Here is a 22,449-nt window from a genome sequence, read left to right on the forward strand (position 1 = left end):
TTTCGGCTTCCATACAGTCGGGGTGTGTTTATACCTGTCTGTCCGGTTGAGAAGAGGGGGGCGGGGTCAAATTCGGGTTGACGGAGGGGTGGGGGGGTCGCTGACAGGGAGGGCACGAGCAGCACAAGGGTTGCCATGGCAACGGTAACCTAACGTAACGTCCGTTGATTTAAAAACCGTGAAGGTGCTGCCGTCGTCCCGCTGAGGTAACAACAGACTGTATGTGGACGGACAGAAATGTTTCTTATTTGTAGTAAAACACAGGCGGCTGACTTAAAGTAAGCAGGGCTCTCCTTTAGAGAAAGAAGATGGAGTTTGAGACGACGGAGACTGTTCGCTCGACACCGAGCCGCCACGAGAAAAGTTTGGGGCTCCTCACGATGAAGTTTGTCAGTCTGCTTCAAGACGCGAAGGATGGCGTCCTTGATTTGAAAGTGGTCAGTGAAACGGCGAGGGGGCAGGCTCAGTGTTGGTGTTTGTGGGTTGTTTTCAGGGGGGAATGGACCGGTGCCACCTTCCAGACGGCAGTCTGTGAACAAAGGGGTGTCCGTCACAAATGGAGCCGGTCAGGTGCATTGATTTGTTTAACAGGTGCACTAGCTAGCCGCCATTAGCCTACCCAGTTCCCGTCGTTTGTGTGTTCAGTAACACTAACTTGGAGGCAGTAAAAATGTTGAATACATTTGCAGAGTTTGCGTCTGGCTACCAGTTCAAAAAGATTAAAAGTTTTTAATAAATCAGCTGATATTGTATATAAAAAGTGAGGCTAGGGGTCCCATTCATGCTATTTCTCGGACTCCTCTCCCCTCACACTAGTTTTTAAGTAGACTGACGAAACAAACCTAAAGTCATGAGGCAGTCCCTTTAAGTCTACTGTAACGAGTTTTGGCATACCTATATGATGGTTCCTGATTTGAAATCACCCAAGCAGAATTAACCAAAACAAATTAGAGTGAAATTCAATAGCTAATTTTGAATTCAGACTCCCTTGAAGGACTCTAGATCCCCAGAGGAGGCATTATGAGGCAACCACTATACCACACCAGCCTGTCTAGGACATACTAAGGAGGTAAAACTATTAAGTAATTTACACAGGAAAAAAGAGCAAAGATTAAGAGGAATTTCTTGAAAATGTAATTATAATTTTGTGGAGCAAAAGCAGAGATGTTTTCAGCTTTCCTATCCTGATAATGTTTTTTGACCTAGCAGGTTTATCTTGTGAGACCCAGGGATGTCCTGACGCACACATTGGGAATCATATTGCAGCACCATCTTCTTTAAAGTCATCCTGCTAATTAGAGCTGCAATAATTTTAAAATTAATCAATAAGTTGACAGATAGAAAATTCATCGGCAGCTATTTTAGTAATTGATTTTTCCTTTTGAAGCGTTTTTATTTAAAGAAAACATACAACTCTCTGCTTCCAGCTTCTCCAAATATTAGGAGTTACTGAAATCTGTTTTATATTATAGTAAGCTGAATATCTCTGGGTTGTGGACTGTTGATCGGCCAAATCAAGACATTTAAAGAAGTTTTGTTGGATTCTAAGGGACTGGGATTAACATTTTTCAGTTTTCTAATGATTTATAGACTATACAAAGGATCGAGAAAATGATTGACAGATTAATAATAATGAAAATGTTAGTTATGTTTTTTTTTTCCTTTTTGAAAGTTTATTTCCTACTACTAGCCAATACTAAGCTCTAGAAATTGATAGTTGATCTTGTCATTTTTAAAACCCTACGCTTAAACATTATGATTGTGGTAGACTTCTTGTACCATCCATGTAGCTGCCCTCAGTGTCTCTTTGCCAAACTTCCCTGAAGTGTCCTCCTCAAATCTGCCTCCTATTCATCATAGTGATGGGTAGTTTTCCCTCTCTTCTCGCGCGCCAAAGCTGGGTAATGTTTACACAGCAGGCTCCTTAGACCCTTTCCCTCCTCCTTCCTCCTCCTCCTCGCTATTGTATAACTGTCCTCTTCTGCCAAGAGGTTGTATTTGATGTTTGTTCAGCTTAATTTGCCAAATCCTTAATGTGTTGGCTTTGCCCGAGTCTCTTTTTTCACCTCAAGATGTGTTTGCCACAGAAATTTCTAGTTTCATGTTGATGCCTGGTGTAAGTGTCTGAGGTATCTTGTCAACAAAGGGTCATATTAAGCTGCCACTGAGTAAGACCCTTTATGGAAATGTATGTCTGAATTAACAGGCTGCAGACAGCTTGGCAGTGAAACAGAAGAGGAGGATATATGACATCACCAACGTACTAGAAGGAGTGGGGTTGATTGAGAAGAAAAACAAGAACATAATCCAGTGGAGGTTTGAAACTTTTCATGTAATATTCACATTTGAGGAACGGTGAAGTGTTTTCTACATTTTTAAATGACTTAATTATCTTTGAACTTTAAAATGGTGTGGGTGTAAAAAATCTTTCAAGAGCTTGCTTTGCTACTCTACATGAAAATCAGTATCTTTCTCACCTAGGCTCAACAGCTGATGAATTAAAAAAAAAGCAGCCAAGCTAATTTTATGTTGGCTAACCTTCTAAATACTGAGCAGCACTGGCAAAACATCACAAATATATGATTTGTATCTTCACCTTGCACTTTCTCCTCGCATCTGTTATCTTTCGTGTGTCCAGGGGAGAGAACTCAGGCAGCCAAACTCAGGAGGTGGTGGAGCAGGTAAAGGCTTTGAAGGCCCAAATCTCTGAACTGGAGGCCCAAGAGAAAGAGCTGGACAACCAGAAGGCATGGCTAGAGGAGAACATCAAACACCTCAACCACGATCCCTTCACCAGTGCATATCCTTTTATGGCAATCTGACATTTTTATTTTGTATTTTTTTTCTTTGGACTGTCGCAGTAAATCTGACCACTCCAGCAGCATTAAGCAACTTAAACAAATCATCCACACAATGTTACGTTATAATTTGCTCACATATGGCAAATAAAAAAGTGAGTAATACATATAATAATAATAATAATAATATATGTAATATAATATGTATAATACATACAATACAGTACTACAAACTGTTACATAGAGCCCCTTTAAGGTCCCTGTAATAAGTCTTTTTTTAATATGAAATAAGTCCCTTTTAAGTCTATATAAGATGCCATTGATATTACCATTGATTAGACTATTAGACTAACCCTAACCCTAATTTTAGCATCATAAATGTATATTGTGAAATAATGAGACGTTTATAAGCACTTATAAGAAACTTGTTAGCAGTTTATAGATGCTGGGTTCTTATAATGGTTAATATTATTAGCATTACAAACATTGAGTTTAACCAACTTACCTATTATGTCATTGTTTAACCTCCACTAAGCTTTGTTGCTTTATTCAGATCAATACTTTATAATGCATGTATTAGCAATTAACAATGTTTTATTAATGGTTAACTATGCTTTTTTGCAGCTACTGGGACTATAGTGAGATGAATGCCTTTATTAACATAAAAAAAATACTTTTTTTGCTCTTACAGTCAACATTTCTTCTAAAGATTTCAAGCTATGCATCAGGGGGCTCAGGCTGGAATTGAACCTCAACCTTATTATGTTAATAAGCATTTTATAGGGACTTATTATAATGCTTATTACAAGGACCTTTAATATAAAGCATTACCTGCTGGGGCAAGTTGAAAGTGGACACATCTCCATTCCTACAAAAAGCAACGTACTGTTGGACTGAACATATGAAGAGTTGAAAATATTAACGGGTGAGGCTTTGCTTCTGATGTCATTACAGTGAAATTTCACTCAGTTCACTTGGTATTCAGGATTCCTTTTGTGTCTCTCTACAGTTTGTAATTCTACCCCTCTTGGTATCCCATCTATTCATTTGAGAGAATAAATCCCTACTTGGTTCTTATTGAACAGAGAAAAGGCTTCAAAGGGAGGATTATGAATATAATTGCTATTGTCAGTCGTGAAATCACAGCCAGGCTAATCCTGACTTGCACAATGCTCACAGTCTGGTGTTTCCAGTTTATGGTCTCCATTTTCCTCCCACAAGTAATCCCGTTCCTGTTTCCCTAACACCACCTCTCCACTTATAAATTTGTGACTCATGAAGACGTCTGCAATGCCTTCAGTGGAGACACTCTTCTTGCTGTAGTGGCTCCTGCTGGGACTCAGCTGGAGGTAGCGCTACCTGAAATGGTTTGTCACACAAGCTTTTTTTTATTGCTTGGGATACATGGAATATTGTTTGCACTATGTTAATGATAATAGTCACCGGAAAGAAGGAAATTCACCATTTTTTGTATTCCTTGTTTTCTATGGTAAACCACATGTAGCCTCTTTATAAAAGAAGGCTAATGTGATAATTTGTTTCTTGTGGCATATGAAGTCTAACTGGAAAAGAAAACAATCATGCTGGATTATCAGCACATTTGCTGCGTATTTGCTGTAACACTAATCAACATAGTGTCATTAACTGACACATAACCTTGTGTAGCAGTCCAATATAATGATTGGGAAGATTGTTTTCAAACTTACCTTACTTGCCAAGTTCAGCTTTATATGACGCCTGCTTAGGATCTCCTAAGTTAGATGGGGGCAGCAGGCACAAGCTGAAAACACAACACTTTTCACCTTTTCTGTTGATATGGCGAGTAAAACATTGCTATTCAAACATCCAGCAGATTCGGAGTAACATAGTATTAATTTGAGATCATATTCTGGCCAACTTATTGATATAAATCCAGTATTAACACTCTGTTTATTGTCCTCTGGACCACTACTGACTGAACTAACTAACTCTTTAGCTGCTATATGTTCTACTATGTTAACCAGCTAGTCTAAAGTCTGTCTGCTGTTTGGTGCAGAGCAGGTAGTGTAGGTTTTTAGAGCTTTTTCATTGGAAAAATATATCTACTGCAGATGGAAATGAACAGTGACAGTGAACCAAGACTTCAAAGCTGCAGGCTGTAAAATGAGCTGAATGATGCTAAAATATTCCGTAGAAATCAGGAAAACTACAAGCAGCTGCTTTCACGTGCAAGTAGTAATCAGATCCATTGTGTATATAAAAATACTGAATGTAGCTGAGTAATGACAATAAACATGTCACCACACTGCTGCTCCTCAGGGCCAGAGTGGTCAGAAGAAGTACCAGGTGAACCTACGCAGCCACTCGGCTCCCATCCAGGTCATGCTCATCAACAGGGATTCAGACTCCACAATACCTGTGGTCTTCTCTGTGCCACCCACTGACGACATCTGTCCAGTGCCAACTCCACCCAGCACCCCTGCAAGCCTTCAGAGGTTTCCTCTGTCAACGTCCATGTACTCAACCTCCAACACCACCTCCTCCTACTGCAGCCAGGACTCTCTCTGCTCAGACCACCAGATGGTGCTACCAGAACATGATGAAGTGCTGACGCCATCTTCCACCCCGTCTGACGTACATATGGGTAAGGACAGGGACCACCTGAGACCCACAATGTGCATTGTTACTGACTTTTAATGGCTGCCCTTAGGCTGCAATGAATAACATTTTAGAAGATAAAAGCTTAGCTTTACTCTCTGTAATTTCAGTATTTTGTGCCGAGACAAATGTTATGGCACCAGTAGAAGCTTTAAACATCATACCAGAAGGCCAGCTTCAATAGCTAAAAAATAAAAATAAAAATATAGAATATTGGTGATTGGAAGAAATAGTTAAATAATTAATCAATAGTAATGTAAAGGAAAAAAAAGAAAAAAACAGCCCTCACAAGAAACTGATCTCTTACAAATTGAATAAATAGTGGCCTAAACAGAGAAACTAGCTTTACCAGACCAACCCACAGTAGTCACACTGTGGCAGTTTCTTTTTAATTTCACAAATTCTCCACCCCATGAGTCAGCGATGGCATTACTCCCACTTGGTGCTGACAATTACCACTTGGTTTTGTGTCATGTCATAAAAACTGACCTCTCCCTCCTATCCTCTTGTGACAAGTAAGATGAGACAAACCTACACCTTCATCACTCTTGTTGGTTCCTTGAGGTACGTGACCTCTTGAAATTTCCATAAAAAGCTTCACCTTTATCTCGAGCAGTGGGTGAATCAGAAGAAATAAGTGAACATCTGGTTGAGAGTGCAGAACTGTCATTGTGTGTTGTAGCAAAAATTGGGAGAAAAAACAAATAGCATGGGCTAAATAACCTACAAACATGTAAATTATACCGAGGACTCATACAGTACACCTTCATTGCCTGTAATGAGACGGTAGACTAGATATAAGACCTTCCAGCATAAACCAGTATAATGCAAAATGACCATGAGGTTGAATCAACACCAACGCAATTCAACAAAATCTGAACTATAATCTAATAGGATTTATTATAGAGATGTTGTATTAGACCGCATTAGTTTAAGCACTGGTGTAGCTAATAAACTGGCAACTAAAATCTTATATGTGGTAATACTCTGCAAGCAGAGACAAGTTTTCAAAACTCTGTCTTGCATTCAAAGATGCTATCATGTCCAAAAACTGAAAGTATTGCAAGGCTGAACTGGGTTGTTAGGAAATCAAATCGTGATGACAAACATAAAATGACCCTGGGAAATAAGTCATGCGAATACTGGCTGATTTGTTGCTTTAAAAAAAGTTTGCCTTCTACCAGCTGACTCAGCTGATCTCCACTTGTCCTGACAAGAACAGGAAATATGACAAAGTCTCTTCTTGCACTTGTGTCAGTCATAATGGCTTACCCATCTCACACAATTTAAAGTCTCAGAAAGTTGTCCTTTTCCTAGTGCAGTTTAAGTTAACCATCACACAACGGTTGCCTGTGCCACAACAAAAAAATCGGAGATGCTATGCTGTAGAAAATGGTCAGTTTTAAGAATTTAGCTTTTAACATTTAACACTGACATTAAAAAGTCTTTGCAAACCCAATGTTTTGAGTACCTAAAATTCTTCCTCCTTGAAATTGGATTGCAAAGCATCTAAGTAAATTGAATTGGGGGGGGTTTCAACTTCTCCTTTCATAAATTGTTTCCTAAATCAACCTTAACTCGTAAATGTTCTGTCTAATTTCTTCTGCATGAAATGCTCTAGTTTGGCAGCTCAGAAACAAGAATACTAGAAAACTTTCACAAGAGAGAGCAACAACATCATTAGGTAAAGCACTTATGATTTGATTGCAGCATGTTTTTACAACAGTAGATTTGATTGTAAAGAAACATTTGTGGATAGAATTCGATTGGCCCAAAACAGTGAACTGTTATCTAGTTGCATAGACAAAGAAATGAGAAAGCAGATTTGCAGCACTGTAAATGTGATGTGGAAGAGACATCTTGTATGTGTATCTCACATGTCACCCTGTATTACCAGCAACCCAACCCACGCAACATGTCATGGGAAAAGACTCGGTCTCATGAGTAGGAAACTTTTAGTATGTTTGAAAGGCAAACAGCTTCCTCTTCTGGATCTAGGTTTTAGAGAAAAGGATGATTCACTGCTGTAATAAGTGTGTAAGAATAGATAAAACTGGGTAATATGGTTCAACATTGTCAAAGTGAAACTCAGTCAGACCTTCCGGTCAGAAAAAAGAGGAATTAACACAATAGCACCACAGTAGACATTTTTACTTTTATACAACACAGTGTTGGGAACAATGACAAACCAAACATAGTGTTTAGTGTTCTTCACCTTGAGAAAGAGCCAGATAAATATAATTTGGATTTACAGGGGGTTATGTGTGGGACTGTTTTATGGCCATGCACAATGTCTTCCTGGAGTCTTCTGTGTTTCCCAAACATTGGCTCTACCTGGGCGGGCCGCCCAGGTTAATTGAGACCCGCCCAGGAAGATAAAATCCAGTTCCTCCAGTTTTTTCAATCAATGATGTAATTTTACAGCACACACAGACCATCCGCCCTCCAGCCCCACTCACCTCTTCTCACACACACGTGCATCATGCAGCATGCGTCTGCTCTGGCATTAACAATTTACGCTAAGCTAGGCTAAGCTAACCAGCTTCATAATTAGTGGACTTATGTATGATTCTTCTCATCTAACCCTTGGGAAGATGTCTTTACCTTGCAAGGCAGCTGTGAATCATGAGATCACATGTTCATATGATCTTGCAAATCCATCTTGTCATGGTTCAACCTATGGTCTTGTGGTTGAACCAGTCAGCCTTCAAATGAGGAACTACTGGCAGCTATGTATTATTTAGAATGACGACCAACGAGAGAAGCAGTGAGTCTTTGAAAACATCATTTCTCAAGAGCTTAGCATGATGCTACAATAGCATCAGTTATGTCAGAACTGGAGAGTATATTTCATAAAAAGCAAAGAACTGCCCAGAAAGGTTTTCTCAATGGAGAAGATGTTTTCACTCCTCTCTCAGCTGGCCTTAGTAAGGGCATGCTCACACTAATGATGGTATACTCGATTCCTTTTACTGACTCGAGTTTGTATGAGTCACTCACTAAAGTGAATCGGGTTTTCGAGTCACTTGAGTCAGTCACCCAGAGTGTGCGCCACGGAATGCGAGTTTCTCAGGTAAGGGAGGGGCTCTACGAGCTGGGAGGGAGAGCGAGTGAGCTGTGAACTGCGAGTGAGCTGTGAACTGCGAGTCGGAGATGCTGAGTCCTGAACGGTGCGGAGCAACGAGTTTCTCGGGTAAGGGAGGGGCTATACGAGCTGGGAGGGAGAGCGAGTGAGCTGTGAGCTACGAGTTGCAGCTACCGGGTCCTGAACGGTGCGGAGCAACGAGTTTCACGGGTAAGGGAGGGGCTCTACGAGCTGGGAGGGAGAGCGAGTGAGCTGTGAGCTGGAGCTACTGGGTCAGTTAATCGTTCTTTTTCTGTATCAGCCTGTGATACAGCTCAGCTCGGGGCAGAAAGGGAGGAGACAGGGGAGTTGAGTTGAAATAAAGACCAGAGCCAGAGACTTTATTTATTTATTTCCCAGAGACTGATAGACAGTCTATCACCTGCCAATATTTTTCAGAAGTGCCTTCCCTTTTCCAAACAGTTTCTAGTGGTGCCTTTCTAGATGGTTCTGTGTAACAAATCATCTGACATGTCAGGTTAAAAATGTCTTAACTCCCTGCTGGTCTTCAGCAGACTTGTGGAATTTTCCTAGGAAATGTGTCAGTGCTGAGGGCTTTCCAATCCACAATTCATAATTTCCACAAGGGGCTTCAAGTGGACTTCTGTGAGCTTAGAGAGTCTGCTTAGGGTGCAGACTTCATCAGATGTTGTCGGAAAATAACCAGTAAGATAATACAGACCATTTTTATTTTTGAAGGCATTTACTTTTTTTCATTTTCATTGTATAGGTTTGATGTAGTGAGATGTGATATTGGATGTACAGAATATGGATGGGTTGAATAACTTGGATTTTTTAGATTCTGCAAAAACAGATGGGAGAAGCCTTTTTTTTTTTTCTTTCACATATCATTCATTCGTTGCCAGTGCCCTGTTGGGAACTGTCCGGAAAAACACTTAGCATTGCGCTACAGCGTCAGGAATTAAATTCATCTCCATGGAAACACTTGAGGTCTCAAGTCCCGTTTTATAGTGCTGCCCAGCACTCTTGTCACGGTACATCATGTAATACAAAAGTCTGTGAGTCGGTCTGCAGTTCTGGAGGGTGCACATTTGGATTGACCCCTTCTTTAGGTACTTTGCTGTTTCATTTCAACACAGCTGATTGAGGTCGTCTCTCTGCTTCAGATCTTTTTCATCGAGATAATTTACACCCTGTAAAGTTGCCAGTTTAATTTCCTGAATGGGGCCTTACTGAATACCTAAGGCTAAGTATTCTTGTTTCACCCTCCTCACTCTTGCAGGTTGTCACAGTCAGTCAGCAGCAGTGTTGGAGCAGCAGCAGATGGACCTGGAGGGCCCAGAGTTCCAGTCTGTACTGGACATGAGCAGCCTGCTGAAGCTCAGCTCTGCTGGAGACCACATGAAGGACGACAGAGAGGGTAAGGCACAGGGATCTGAACACAGTTTATTCTGTAGTTGCATCCAGCAGTTAAGCTTGGGGGCAATTTAATTATTGCTTCACATTTATATTAGTTATGGTTCTGTAAAGGCTCTAAGATGTAAGCTTGCTTTTCTGAAGTGCTGATCCTAAGTTTTACTACTTGGTTAGGGAAAATGGCTGAATAGTAATGATAGGTTTGCTTCACTGTGAATTACATACATGTTGTTTTAAATTCTCTTGTAGGAACTGTTGACCTGATTGATGAGCTAATGTCCACTGATGGTAAGCATCTGAAAACCTTTCTTTAACTGGTAATAAACATATTTTCTGCTTCAACGCATCATTATGAAGTACATGCTGATTACACAATGTAATGGATATATTGTTTTGAAACCACTGGCATCGATTCCCTTTAAACCTCACTATCCGTATACAATTTTGTCTGACACCGGGCACGCAATCACCCAGGAAAAGGAAGGTTAACTGACGATCCATTTCTATTCTTCTATTCTAATTGTCTTTGCAACAGCAGTGGCAACAATAATACCACTTGGAAATGCTAGAGGAAAATTTGTGTGTTGCCAGTTTAACTTAATTTATAAATGAAAAACTGTGGCCACAAATATTTGCTGTCACAGCCATGCTAGCAAAGTGGTGCTTTGAGCTGAATGCTAGCATGCTAACATGCTGATGTTTAGCAACCTTGGTCCAGAACAAGTAATACATCATTTTAATTGTATTTTATTATAGTAGACATGACGGTAAATTCATTGAACTGTGATTTGAACTTGAAAGAGTCTACAGCCACACTAGCTGCCCTGAGTGTGTACTTTAGGCTAGCTGCAATGCTTGGAGCTAAATGCTAATACCATGCTAGTATGCTCATAGAAGATACTAACATGCTTATGCTTAGCAGGCATAATGTTGGACCACGTTCAACATCTTAATGTAGCGTGTTAGCATGCTTAGTGTAATTATCACTAATCATAAAGCAAAGCTGAGGATAGTCTGACTCACCTGATGTAAACTTTGGGTATAAACCTATTTCAGGTTCCAGTCCCCTCGTCCTTCCACACGCTCTGTGTTACCGTTCTGAAAATCCTCACCACTACAGAAAACAATAACAACAACCTCGGAGCTAGCAAACGCTAACGACGTGAATTTAAATAAGCCAACACCTGTTACCTTTTCTTTTGCAGGGATTTTGCCATTTTATTGCCTTGACCCCCCCACATGTGAAGTTCCCTGCAGCACTATTTTGTAAGGGCATCCTATGTTTAGCCCCACCCAAGACGATTGTGATTCATTTAAAGTAATACAAAGAAAACACAGAAATGTTTCTTTGACCTATACCAGAATGATAACTGGTGCAGCCTGACCTTTCTGCAGAGCACTGACACAATGCTGATTAAAGTCAACTTTAATCTACCTATCCATAATCTGTGTTTGTATTTATGTTTTATGGTATTTTTCTTGTTAATGCTCCTTCTCTCCTCATGCAGGTATTGACTACAGCTTCAACCTGGACGACAACGAGGGAGTGTGTGACCTGTTTGATGTGCAGATCCTCAATTACTGAGTGCTGAGTGCTAACAGTGCCTCTGCTGTTTGCTTATACAAACTTTGGGAGGACTTTTTTTCAACTTAAAGACTGCACAGCTGGGACTTAAATATGCTGTTATCAGAAAACCCTTTACACACATTAGACTTGACCACTGTCTGCCAGATGACCTGTTTGTTATCCTGGCCCTTTGCCTCAGCCAACACAAAACTAAGTGCCTGAATTAGTTTACAATAACACATTTATGTAGCCATGAGACAGTATGTGTCAAATTGGGCTTTTGATGATTTACTGGATAAATATTTACAACATTCCAGAGAAATGGGGTGTGAAAGTAAGCCAGGACAAATCCTTCAATCTCCTACTGATATTTTGCCTGTACGTATCTCTGTATTTTTCCACATCCAGTGGAAGTGGAAGAACTGCTTTACTTTGTTTATGATCAGTTAAGATTGCGACAGTGTTTTCTTCAGCTGACTCACAGTATTGGCCTCTTTCTATCATTTGATACAGGGTTGATGATCTAGTTCAGGGTATACGAGTCACTGTCTTTACATTGAAAGCATATTGTGTAAAAACATAACAAACTCCATAGTTATATTTCATACAAAGGCATATTGTATTTAATGAGTGAATGTTTTGGTTGCGTTCTGTAACCTTGTTCTCGTGTGAAAATACCAGAAAGTTTTCTTTTCTAAATTATTGAGACACTGCCTTTTTAGGCCTCTTGAGTTTTTGTTTTTAAAAATTTAAAAAAGTCTTAAGTACAGTTATATATATTGAATAATTAATATTTTTTACTTAATTTAAAAATAATTCTTGGTTCAAGTTTGTTGAAACTGAAGCTGTTTGACTGCCTTAATCGTCATTTAATAAGTGAATTGGCCATATTTTTGATCTGACATATCAGATGTTAAGAGCCTTAAGTGGAACTTTTGTATATTTATAGTTTTGTTTGATTACAAGTCATGTTTTTTGTTACAATTTGTTGTTTATTTGCACATTTTTTAAATGTTTTTTCAATAAATGGACATAATCTTGATTTACAATCTTTTCTTTTCCCACAAGTTTAATTTTAAAATATGAAATGAGACAAACAAAACAAATTACTTCAACATGTACTGTACTTTAATTTTGTAAGACTTTGTTGAGAAGAGTTGACATGGTTGTCTTAAACAATACAGAAGGCTTTGTTAATAACACATGAGCTCAAAGTTGAATCCCCAGATTGAGACAGTTTTTTTTTTTTTTTTTTTTTTTTGGCTTCGTAAAATATGTTGCTCCATTGACAGATGGCAAACCTTAAATGGTTTCCACATGGATCTGTATGCATGCCAGAGCATGACCTGCAGCATCACTTAAACCACTTGATTTTTACCAGCTGGGCTGCAGGAAGAAAAGACATTTAAATCAAACTGTTTTCTTCGAATCAATGAGGAAGTGCTCAAAGTCAGGCAGGCAGTGAACAGTCAAATGTGTTTACATTTTGTCTGAGAGATTAATGACCCATCAAACCACAGCAAACATGTGCCTAAAAGGAAGAATACAATCAGAAATGCTAAATATTCAAACTATTTAGTGCTGTGTTTGTCTTATTTACAACTGGAGACAATGTTTTTATCTGATACAGACGACAGGCTGACAATCCCTCCTGTGTCATTGCCCCCTGACCTTTTATCCACCAAGTCATGCAATGAATTTGCTTCATTCAGTTCCTCCATATCAGATATAAGGTCTGTTAGGCATCTATTTAAGTGGACAGATTTTGAACCTATCAGCTATAAAATCTTGGAAGTAATTGTACAACATCTGAAATCTTTCTCCTTCAGCCTTCAGATTCTACCTACAGGGTTAGGGTTAGGGTTTTCTACCGCACAGCATCAGATCTTAAACAAGTACACACTTATCTACTCTCATGTTATTTCCCAAAGGTGCAGAAAACTGCAGTTATTGAATCACTCTTAAAAATGGGTTCACATATTATGACTTTTTGACTTATTAAAGGACACCTATTATGATTTTTTTTCCCTTCATGTTCAGTGTTTTATACAGGCTCCTGTTTATGTAAAATATCTTGAAAGTTAAAACGGTCATAGTCCGCACCAACAGAAGCTCCTCTCTCCCACAGAAAACACTGCTCCTGAAACGTCTCGTCAGTAGTCTTCAATTCTGTGACTTTGTGACATCACACTACGTCACAATGTCACACATTTGCATTATTTATGCCACGCAGCTAGTGTGGCACGTTAAAAATTGAGTCAGCACGGTCTGTTGTGGTATGCGGTGCTGGCTCAGGCATGTGTGAGCTGACCAATCAGAGCAGACTGGGTAGTCAGCAGGGCGGCCTTAAAGAGACAGGAGCTAAAACAGAGCGTCTCAGACAGAGGGAGAATACAGTGCTGCAACACTGGACAGTATGAGAAAACTGATGGGTTTTTTTGAGCATTCAAGCATGTAAACCTATTCTAGTAGTAACCCAAAATAAAATGTACTTAAAGTTGTGAAACAGTTTGGCTCGGTTTAGGGACTAAAACTATCTGGTTAGGTTGAGGAAAAGATCATGCTTTGAGTCATAGTGAGTATGTTACTTACATAAGCTCAGTCACATAAGTTACCTTACTTATGCAACTTAAAAGCAATCAGCTCTCTGGGGGAGAAGTCCAGTGTATGACCCATCCAACCACCCCCTGCCTCTGTTTTTTCTGGCTCTTTTATATAGTGTTTTGATGTGCTGTCAGTGGGAACAAGCTGTAATTACACATCTGAGGGTACAAAAATGATGTGGAGTTTCTCAAGGCTCTATTCTTGGGCCTCTGCTTTTCAACATCTACATGCTCCCACTAGATAATGGAAAACAACAAAATATCTTACCTTAAATACGCTACCAAAACACACATTTATGTACCAATATCACGGGTTGACTGGTCCCCATACAAGCATTTAGCAGGTGTATTTAGAAAGTCATCTATTGGCTGTGTTATCAAGTTAAATAAAGATAAAATTGTCTTCATACACTCTTTAAATATCTCTTCTTAATGCTTTTCTGTCTTATGTAAATCAATATGAATCGCCCTGTTATCGAAAGTTGCTATACAAAATATTCCTTTTAAATAAGGCAGTGTCTTGTCTTGCAAGTCTGCAAAGGTCGGCAAGATTAGCACTAACACTGACTTATCTTAATATGTACAGTGTCCTGATGCTGGACTTTCCACAAGTGTATGACTAAATGTTTGAATATGTGCAACCCTCCCTCTCTGTGCAGCTACACGTGATATACACAGAATATGTTCTCACTAATCTTGTTTGGGAAAAGTGTTAAAAGAAAGCCTTCCTTATCACTTTGTAAAAAGGCTACTTGAGTTGTTTTCCAGTCTGTTGCACTGACTTCTCTGTGTGATCACAGATAAACTGTAAAGTACGTGTGCAGTTAATTCATCTCAGATGTTTGGAGGAATTCAGGAAACAACAAAGCTCTGGTTTCCTTCATTAAATCACACTGGATGTAGATCTGGCACAAGAATCTGCAAGAAACACCACCAGTGTAAAAAAAGCTCCCTGGTAGATGCTTGAATCTGTGTTGTCTTTTAATTATCAGGAAATAAAAGTTGTCATGAGCTGAGGAATGAAATGCATGATCAGAAAATACACAGATCAAGTGGAATAATATTAAAGATCTGCTTCTTCAAGTGGTGCAGGCATGTGTAGTACATCCGGTTTTATAGCAGATGTGTAGCATCAAGTGGATCAGGAGTATTTACTTCAGTTGATTACAATTTAAACAAGCATCATTTCAAACAAGCAGTTACAAAGTTCTAGGTCATACATAGTTTCACAAATAGATCTTGTTTTTCTTCTTCTATTTCACTGTATAATGCGTCATGACGGGTATCAAGTATCAGCTTGAGTCTTAGCTGTACTTTGTTCTTTGTGGACAGCTGGAAATGTTTTGAATGTCTCTTGTGAAATCCTGGAAGAACATCTGTTACCTCATTGATCTGGATAAACAAAACCAAATTAAGCTTGTCAGGTGTTCTGCAAAGAAAGTTTTTGATTCTGGTAACACTTTATAACAACCATCATTAATAAATGCTTCATTAAACTTTAGTTATTTGACCTTAAAGTGTAACTCTCACCAAAATGCAACCTAGACTTTTTTTGTGAATGTACCCGAGTCAAACCTTCGTGTAAAAGCATAATTACGACGAAAAAGCCACTTTTAAGATTTACCGTAGTTTCGTTTTCAAAATCACTATTTTTAAAACACAAAGAAGACTCGACACAACATGAAACTTTGCTGGTAGTATCACCAGGGTCTCGTAACATGGAGGAGAAAGCTCCATGTTACGTCGGGGATGCTACCATACAGCTGCCCCTAGCACGCAATTGAAAGTGATTTTGACCTGAACACGAAACTGCGGTAAATCTTAAAAGTGGCTTTTTCGTCGTCATAATGCTTTTACACGAAGGTTTGACTCAGGTACATTCACAAAAAAAAGCCTAGATTGCATTTTGGCGAGTTACACTTTAACAAACAATGAGATGTTTTATAAACCGTTGTTTTGAAGCAATTGTTTATAGTGAAGTTGCAGATGATGTTTATAATACTTTGTGAATGATTAATAAATACTGTGCAGTTTATCCAAAAATATTATTTGAATGGCGATTATAAAGTTGCAACTGACGTTTATAAAGTTTACAAATGTTTAATAAATGTTATAAAGCATTGAAAGTCACTATCATGCCTACTATAAAAAAACAGTCAAAACATAAAATATCGTCAGGTCCAAACCTGACAAAACATAAAAGCCAAATTCTCTTTTAGCGACAGCTGCAGCAGCATCGGTCTGTCAGTCCACCACTTTGATCCAAACTGAAATATTTAAACAAGCATTGGACAGATTGCCATGAAATCTGGTCCAGACATCCTTTTCTCTCTCAGGATGAAATGTAACTTTGTGGACCAAGGTTTAAAAACTGACTAAACAAATCCAACTTGACAGAGTGAATATTTTTCTTTGCTGCTTGGAAGTGTCATTGGAAGAGACATAAAAACAGGTACATTTATCACAATTTACATGTATTAATCACTTTTTTATTGGCCATATGTGATGTTACGTGAAAAATGAGACCGTCCTGTCTGTCTCGGTTGCCTATACAAGACTTTGGACGATTTGTTTAAGTTGTTTAATGCTGCTGGACTGTGGATTTCTTTGTCGGATTTTTCCCGACAGTCCAAAGGATGTGACTTCATGCACATTCTCAATGTAAGAGATGGAGTCCACTAATATAAACTAACAATCTGGGTCGGATCATTCTTAGAATAAATGTTATTTTCATGGCAGAGTGCTGAGGATGAACTGAGGAGTCTCACAGTCTGAGGAAAGAAGCTGTTCTGTCGTCTGTTGGTAAAGAACAGTGATACTTTCTTTCCTTGTAGCTGCTTTAACAAAAACAAGACCTCACAATAACAACCACCTGTTTGAAATGTTTTAGTTAAAATGGAATTTTTGTACCAGTTAATGATTTCCACACATTGCGCCTACTGCTGCTGTTTCCTAAAAAACAAGCATCCCAAAGTTCTTGCATCCACACATCTAAACTAAATAACTGATTCTGAGACACAGTTTTCACTGTCTCATATTGAGAATGTGTTTGTCTCTTGGGATGCACTGTGGGAGTTAAAGGACATGTCTATCCCTTCCTCCTCTGCAGGATTCTCTGTCCTCTTCCTCCTCCTTCTCTTCTCTCCAAACCTCTTGGCCACTTTCATCATGTGCTGCCTGAAGGAGGACCCCACGAAGGCGTAGAGGATGGGGTTGAGGCAGCAGTGAGTGAGGGCCAAGCTCTCCGTCACCTGAGCCGCCTGATCCAACACTTTACTCGTCCCGCAGTGGGTCACCAAGGCGTAGACTGAGTCCATTGCTCTGTACACCTTCAGCACGTTATAAGGCAGCTGAGTGACCACAAACACCCCCACCACTATCAGGAGAACTTGGACAGCTTTACACTTCTTGCTTCTAATCTCAATAGGGAGGTCCTTTAGTGCTCGGCCTACGTTCCAATAGCAGATCACCATGACCAGGAGAGGAAGCAGGAAGCCCAGCAGCACCTCTGCCATCTCCAGGGCAGCTTTCCCCCCTCTAGCCATCGACGAAGGGTAGATAGCCAGACAGATGTTCCTATTAGATGCCCATCTCACCTCTGAGAGAATCAAATCAGGAAGACCGAGGATGAAAGCTGTCGCCCAAACAACTAAACACATCCTCCAGCAGTGTCTCCTGCAGAACATCCTCTGCAGCCACCCTCTTTGGTCTCTACCCTGCGCCCTGGCTAACGCTAAGTACCGATCCAGGCTGATGCAGGCAAGCAGCAGCATGCAGCAGGTGAAGTTGACCGTGTAGCAGACCGACACGATCTTACAGACGACCTCCCCCAGCTCCCAGCCCCTCGCCGCATCCGCAGCCCAGAAAGGCAGCGTGAAGAGCAGCAGCAGGTCGGCCACAGCCAGGTGGGTCAGGAAGATGTCCATCATGGTCTTGAGGCGTTTGTGGTAGGCGTAGACGGCCACGACGGAGGCGTTTCCTGCCAGGCCCACCACCAGACACACAGTGTACATGACGGGGAGGAAGACCCCTGCGAAGGAACGGACGTCACCTTTCTCACAGAGGGTCGGGTAGTCATCGTAGCTGAAGTTGCCGCTGATGTTTTCATGGTAGTTGTAGTCCTCCTCTGAGACGTCCATGATCATCAGATGAAGCTGTGAGGACGACATTTTGAATTACCACTTTACCTAAAGCCACAAGCAGCTGGAGTCCATTCCCACCAGTTAAAGAAAAAAATTCAAATAAAATGAAAAATTTGCCCTGATAAAAAAAATGTATATTCATAATTAAGAGATAAAAAGTCAAAATAATGAGATAAATGTTGACTCAGGATTATGAGTTTTATCTCATAATTTCAACTCTATGTCAGAATGTTGACTTCTTATCTTATAAATCTGAGTTTTTGTCCCATAATGTTTTTTATCTCATAATTGTAACTTTTTTTAATCATAAATATGACTTTTTCAATCATATTTTTATAACTTTTACTTTCTTATCCATAATTCTGACTTTTATCACATAACTATAACTTTTATCTCATATTTATGACTTAACCATGGTAACCAAACATTTTTTCATCAAGCTTAGTTTTCAACTTAATTGTTTTATTTAACCGGCAGAAATGAGCTTCCATATAAGCCGGTGTCTGAACTTAATATTCTCATAACAATAAAGCTTTCTTTGTTTTACAGCTGGACTGGAGCTAGAATTGGCCCCAGAACAGGAAAATGGAAATGAAACAAACCTCAAGTTTGGGGAGAAACATCTGAAGAAGGAACACTGAAGTCCGTAAATGATTTTGTGATTGTATTTATTCTTGTGCCCTGATAACATCGATGTCAACATACTCTACTTGTTGACTTTTGGATATCGTGTCCTGACCGGAATTGAACCTTCCTGTTTTACCATCACTAAGATAAATAATGTGGGTTTCCGCCTCCCTTCAAAGGAGTTCAAAGGACAGAGGAAGATACTGTACAAAGTTTACATAAGTGTAGGTTGGATAAGCTATCAAATTTCCCTGGAGATCCCCCGTCTGAGATTTCTCCTGTTTCTGAATTAACATGCTCGAGATGAAGAGTTTTGAGTGACTGATTATTAAAGTACTTCTCATACTTTTTACATGACTGAGAGTACCACATCCCTGTTTGACCACCAGTGCTGGAACTAAGTACATTTACTGAATTACTGCTGCCCTCTGTGTGAATTCAACAAGACGCCAATTCTTACATATTGCACCTTTAACCCTCACGCAACTGTGGATACATTTTATGTTTTTTTACTTTCATTTTTTGGGATCATTTTGGCTGTATTACTGCATATTGCATACATTTTTTTCTTTTAATTTCAACCTCAGCTCTTAAAAATGTCTATAACACACTGTGTATATTAGAGGCAGACAGCCAACCCACTGTCAGTACAGCATAAAACCCTGCATCCCATGTTATCAGGCTTTCATTTTGTGGTCCTGGATGAGTTTTTGTAATTTTTACTAATTTTCACCAAATAGGGCAATTTAGCTCTATTTTGCCCCATAGGCCATTTTGTACTTTATGTGATGATAGCTGCCTGGGGAATGAATATCATGTTTTGTTTGAGTGTAAAAACACAAATATTGTTGATAACAGAAAGAAATATTTGCCAAAACACTTTGTTAATCATCCGTCTATGTTTAAACTTAAACTGTTATTGCTGACTGATAAAGCAAAGCTTGTATGTAAACTAGGAACATTTTGAGTAATGTTTTGCCTTTCTTTAAATAAATTGGCTTGTGCTGGGAATCTATTCTGGTTGTTTATTACTGTATTATGCTTTTGTTTTGTGTTTGTACTCCTCAGCAGTCAGCTCTTCTGGTCCATCAAATCCAGTTAGTGGAGCAACTGTGAGCTGTCCGAGCCTACAGTCTCTGCCATTGCTACATCTTTGGAGCGTAACGTTCTGTGTGTTGTGTAACAATCTCTTCAAAGTCCTAATACTTACACACTGTGTTTATGAGCTAACACAGAAATATATTCTTTGTTACTAAAGCTGATTCTGAAGTATAGTTTCACCACTTCATCTACACAAGGCTTTTTGTTGAGGCAGTCACATACCCTGTAGTCTCACAAGGTCGACTTCAATCTCGAAATGTCAAGTTTATTCTCGACATTTCAACTTGTCCATAATGACAAAAAAAACCCAACTTCCTCCTCTTTTTTATTTTCCTCACCCCTGGCCCTAATACTCTACTGTAGATAAAGACCACATTTAGCACAAATAAATGCTCAATGTCAAAAACTGCCATAAAAAGTGAAAATAACATTTTTTGTGTATTTTCTTTATTTTTTCAATAAAAAAAACCCAGTGGCATCATGTTAACAAACTGGTATTCAAAGGGTTAAAATCCTGAAAATGAATGAATATTTGGTAGTTATTATCAGGACTGATGTTGGTTGAAAAATGTAACCCAGTGAAAGTTGTAAATAATATTAATATATAGTATTTTTATGGCAGTTTCTGACATGGGACATTTTTTTGTTGTTGTACTAAATGTGTTTTTTTTATCAGTTGTATGAGGGTTAAGTGACTTTACAGAAGGCTGCTTCAGTAAATAGTCACATCCCACCACAGAGGAAATGTTATGGACACTACCAGCATTAAGTAACGTTAATACGGTAATGTTGAAGTAAATCAGCGGCACAGACTGTACCCTGTAAAAATGCAACAAACGCATCACATCTTCCTCCCTTGAACCCACCCTGCACGAACCGGGCTGCAGCTGAAGTGTTACAACAAAGACAGATACAGATAATAACAATAATAATAATAATGTTGCTGCGTGATGTCTGATAGATACTCACGATGTTTTATTCATCAGTCTGTCCCGGAGTGGCTCATGGAGGCTCCAAAGTTTCTGTTTTTTTAAAATGTTTTTCGGCGGGTTCGTTTGATTCCACGCCCAGGACGCGCAGCACACGTGGGCGGGGACTTATAGACAGATCTTCTACTTCACTACAGATAAGATTTGGCTTTGAAAGCAGTGAATGTGTCTTCTGTAAAAGTGATGTTGAAACAGCAGAGCAGCTATTTTTTCATGCCCCCATACCCAGCTATACTGGAGAAAGTTAGCTGGGTAACAACATTACAACAGAGCCTGTTTTAGATCATAATAGTATTGTTCATGGCGTCTTATTAAAGGTGCACTATGTAGTTTTGGGGAAGAATTTTTAATAAAAAGAGAAATATCTTCATTAACTGATTATTCTATACCTAAACAATCTCTCTTTGTGTTCATGACTGAATAAACTGAATAAACAAACTGACCTTAAAGGACAACACAGTTTCATACTGTGGCGGACCCTGCCACCTATCTAGCTTCAAACGTTGTGTTCTGGGGACCTTATTTTCCTCTGAGAACAGCTTGTTTATTCAGCAACGGAAAAAAAAAAAAATCTGTTTCTATTATTACCTTGTTAAGATTGTAATATTTACATTTTTTCTCCAAAACTACATGATGCTTTTAAATTTTTAATTTAGCTAAAAAACTAGACCTCTTGGTCAATGTTTTGAGAATCTTAGCTACTTTTTTTATTCATAAAGCTAAATGTATAAAACCCCGGCCATCTTCTTATCATGAAATCCCACTTTATATTAAGTCCCTGAAATTGATGAAGTCCAAAACTTCCAAAGATCTCTGTGTATTATTAGAAAATGACATCACCAATGAAATACTTTGATCTATTTTTACTTTTATTTCCTATTTTCCTTTTTTTTAAATGATAATTTTTGTTTTACCTTTTGCTGCACCGCTGCTACTTAAGTGTATTGCTTTAAAAGGATGGTAATATCTTCTCTCATCAGAGCTGTGATGGCAGGACAGGACAGAAAGAGAAAAGAATCAACCCCACATAAGATAAAGGGGAAACACTGAACCCTTGTCAGCCCTTTTTCATCTGGATTTTTTTATTTTTTTAATTAATTGATTTATTTTTTATTCAACAAAAAAAAAACAGATAGAGCTGCCATCCTGAATCTTATGCACCAGCTAAAGATAAGCTACATAAAGCATTTACAGCTCAGTATGAAAGTCATTCTGACTGGGGTCAAATAGCTTTTAAATCAGTACAGAAATCTGTCTTACCTTCAGTCCCTGCTTTGTTCCTCTGACCAGAGAGTCTGGAATCAGTCCAGTTTAAAATCCAGTCTTGTGGCTCCACACGCTGTGAACACACTTCTGAGAATGATGACTCAGAGAGTCCGTGAAAGAAGTCAAGTGACATGAGACAGAAACCAAATCACAGGCAAACCCTCTGCTTGAGGTGTTTATTGAGGAAACGATTTTTTGTCTTTTTAAACATGCAGGAA

At 39.1% G+C, this 22,449-nt stretch overlaps 2 protein-coding genes across 7 annotated transcripts; one reads left to right on the plus strand and one right to left on the minus strand.

The window, feature by feature from the left end:
- The first annotated feature begins 142 nt into the window (after positions 1–142).
- On the plus strand, positions 143–12,545 carry e2f5 (E2F transcription factor 5). 4 transcript variants are annotated; one of them, XM_073491771.1, is made up of 9 exons: positions 143–206; positions 287–437; positions 2,207–2,316; positions 2,639–2,799; positions 4,056–4,165; positions 5,097–5,421; positions 9,803–9,940; positions 10,186–10,224; positions 11,445–12,545. In XM_073491771.1, the coding sequence occupies exons 2-9, from the start codon at positions 309–311 to the stop codon at positions 11,519–11,521; spliced, it is 1,089 nt and encodes a 362-aa protein (XP_073347872.1). In that variant the 5' UTR covers positions 143–206; positions 287–308; the 3' UTR covers positions 11,522–12,545. The 4 variants fall into 4 exon arrangements, with proteins under 4 accessions (XP_073347872.1, XP_073347871.1, XP_073347874.1 ...); XM_073491772.1 differs by having other exon boundaries at positions 190–219; positions 300–437; XM_073491770.1 differs by having other exon boundaries at positions 150–437.
- Positions 12,546–15,069: 2,524 nt separating this feature from the next.
- On the minus strand, positions 15,070–22,286 carry ackr4a (atypical chemokine receptor 4a). Of its 3 annotated transcripts, none has more exons than XM_073491769.1 (2): positions 22,226–22,286; positions 15,070–18,260 (listed from the first exon to the last, which is right to left on the minus strand). In XM_073491769.1, the coding sequence occupies exon 2, from the start codon at positions 18,249–18,251 to the stop codon at positions 17,139–17,141; it is 1,113 nt and encodes a 370-aa protein (XP_073347870.1). In that variant the 5' UTR covers positions 18,252–18,260; positions 22,226–22,286; the 3' UTR covers positions 15,070–17,138. The 3 variants fall into 3 exon arrangements, with proteins under 3 accessions (XP_073347870.1, XP_073347869.1, XP_073347868.1); XM_073491768.1 differs by lacking the exon at positions 22,226–22,286 and adding an exon at positions 20,946–21,016; XM_073491767.1 differs by lacking the exon at positions 22,226–22,286 and adding an exon at positions 18,851–18,906.
- Between the last annotated feature and the right edge of the window lie 163 nt (positions 22,287–22,449).

Source organism: Pagrus major, chromosome 21 (genome assembly GCF_040436345.1).
Source record: "Pagrus major chromosome 21, Pma_NU_1.0".
Lineage (NCBI taxonomy): Eukaryota > Metazoa > Chordata > Actinopteri > Spariformes > Sparidae > Pagrus > Pagrus major.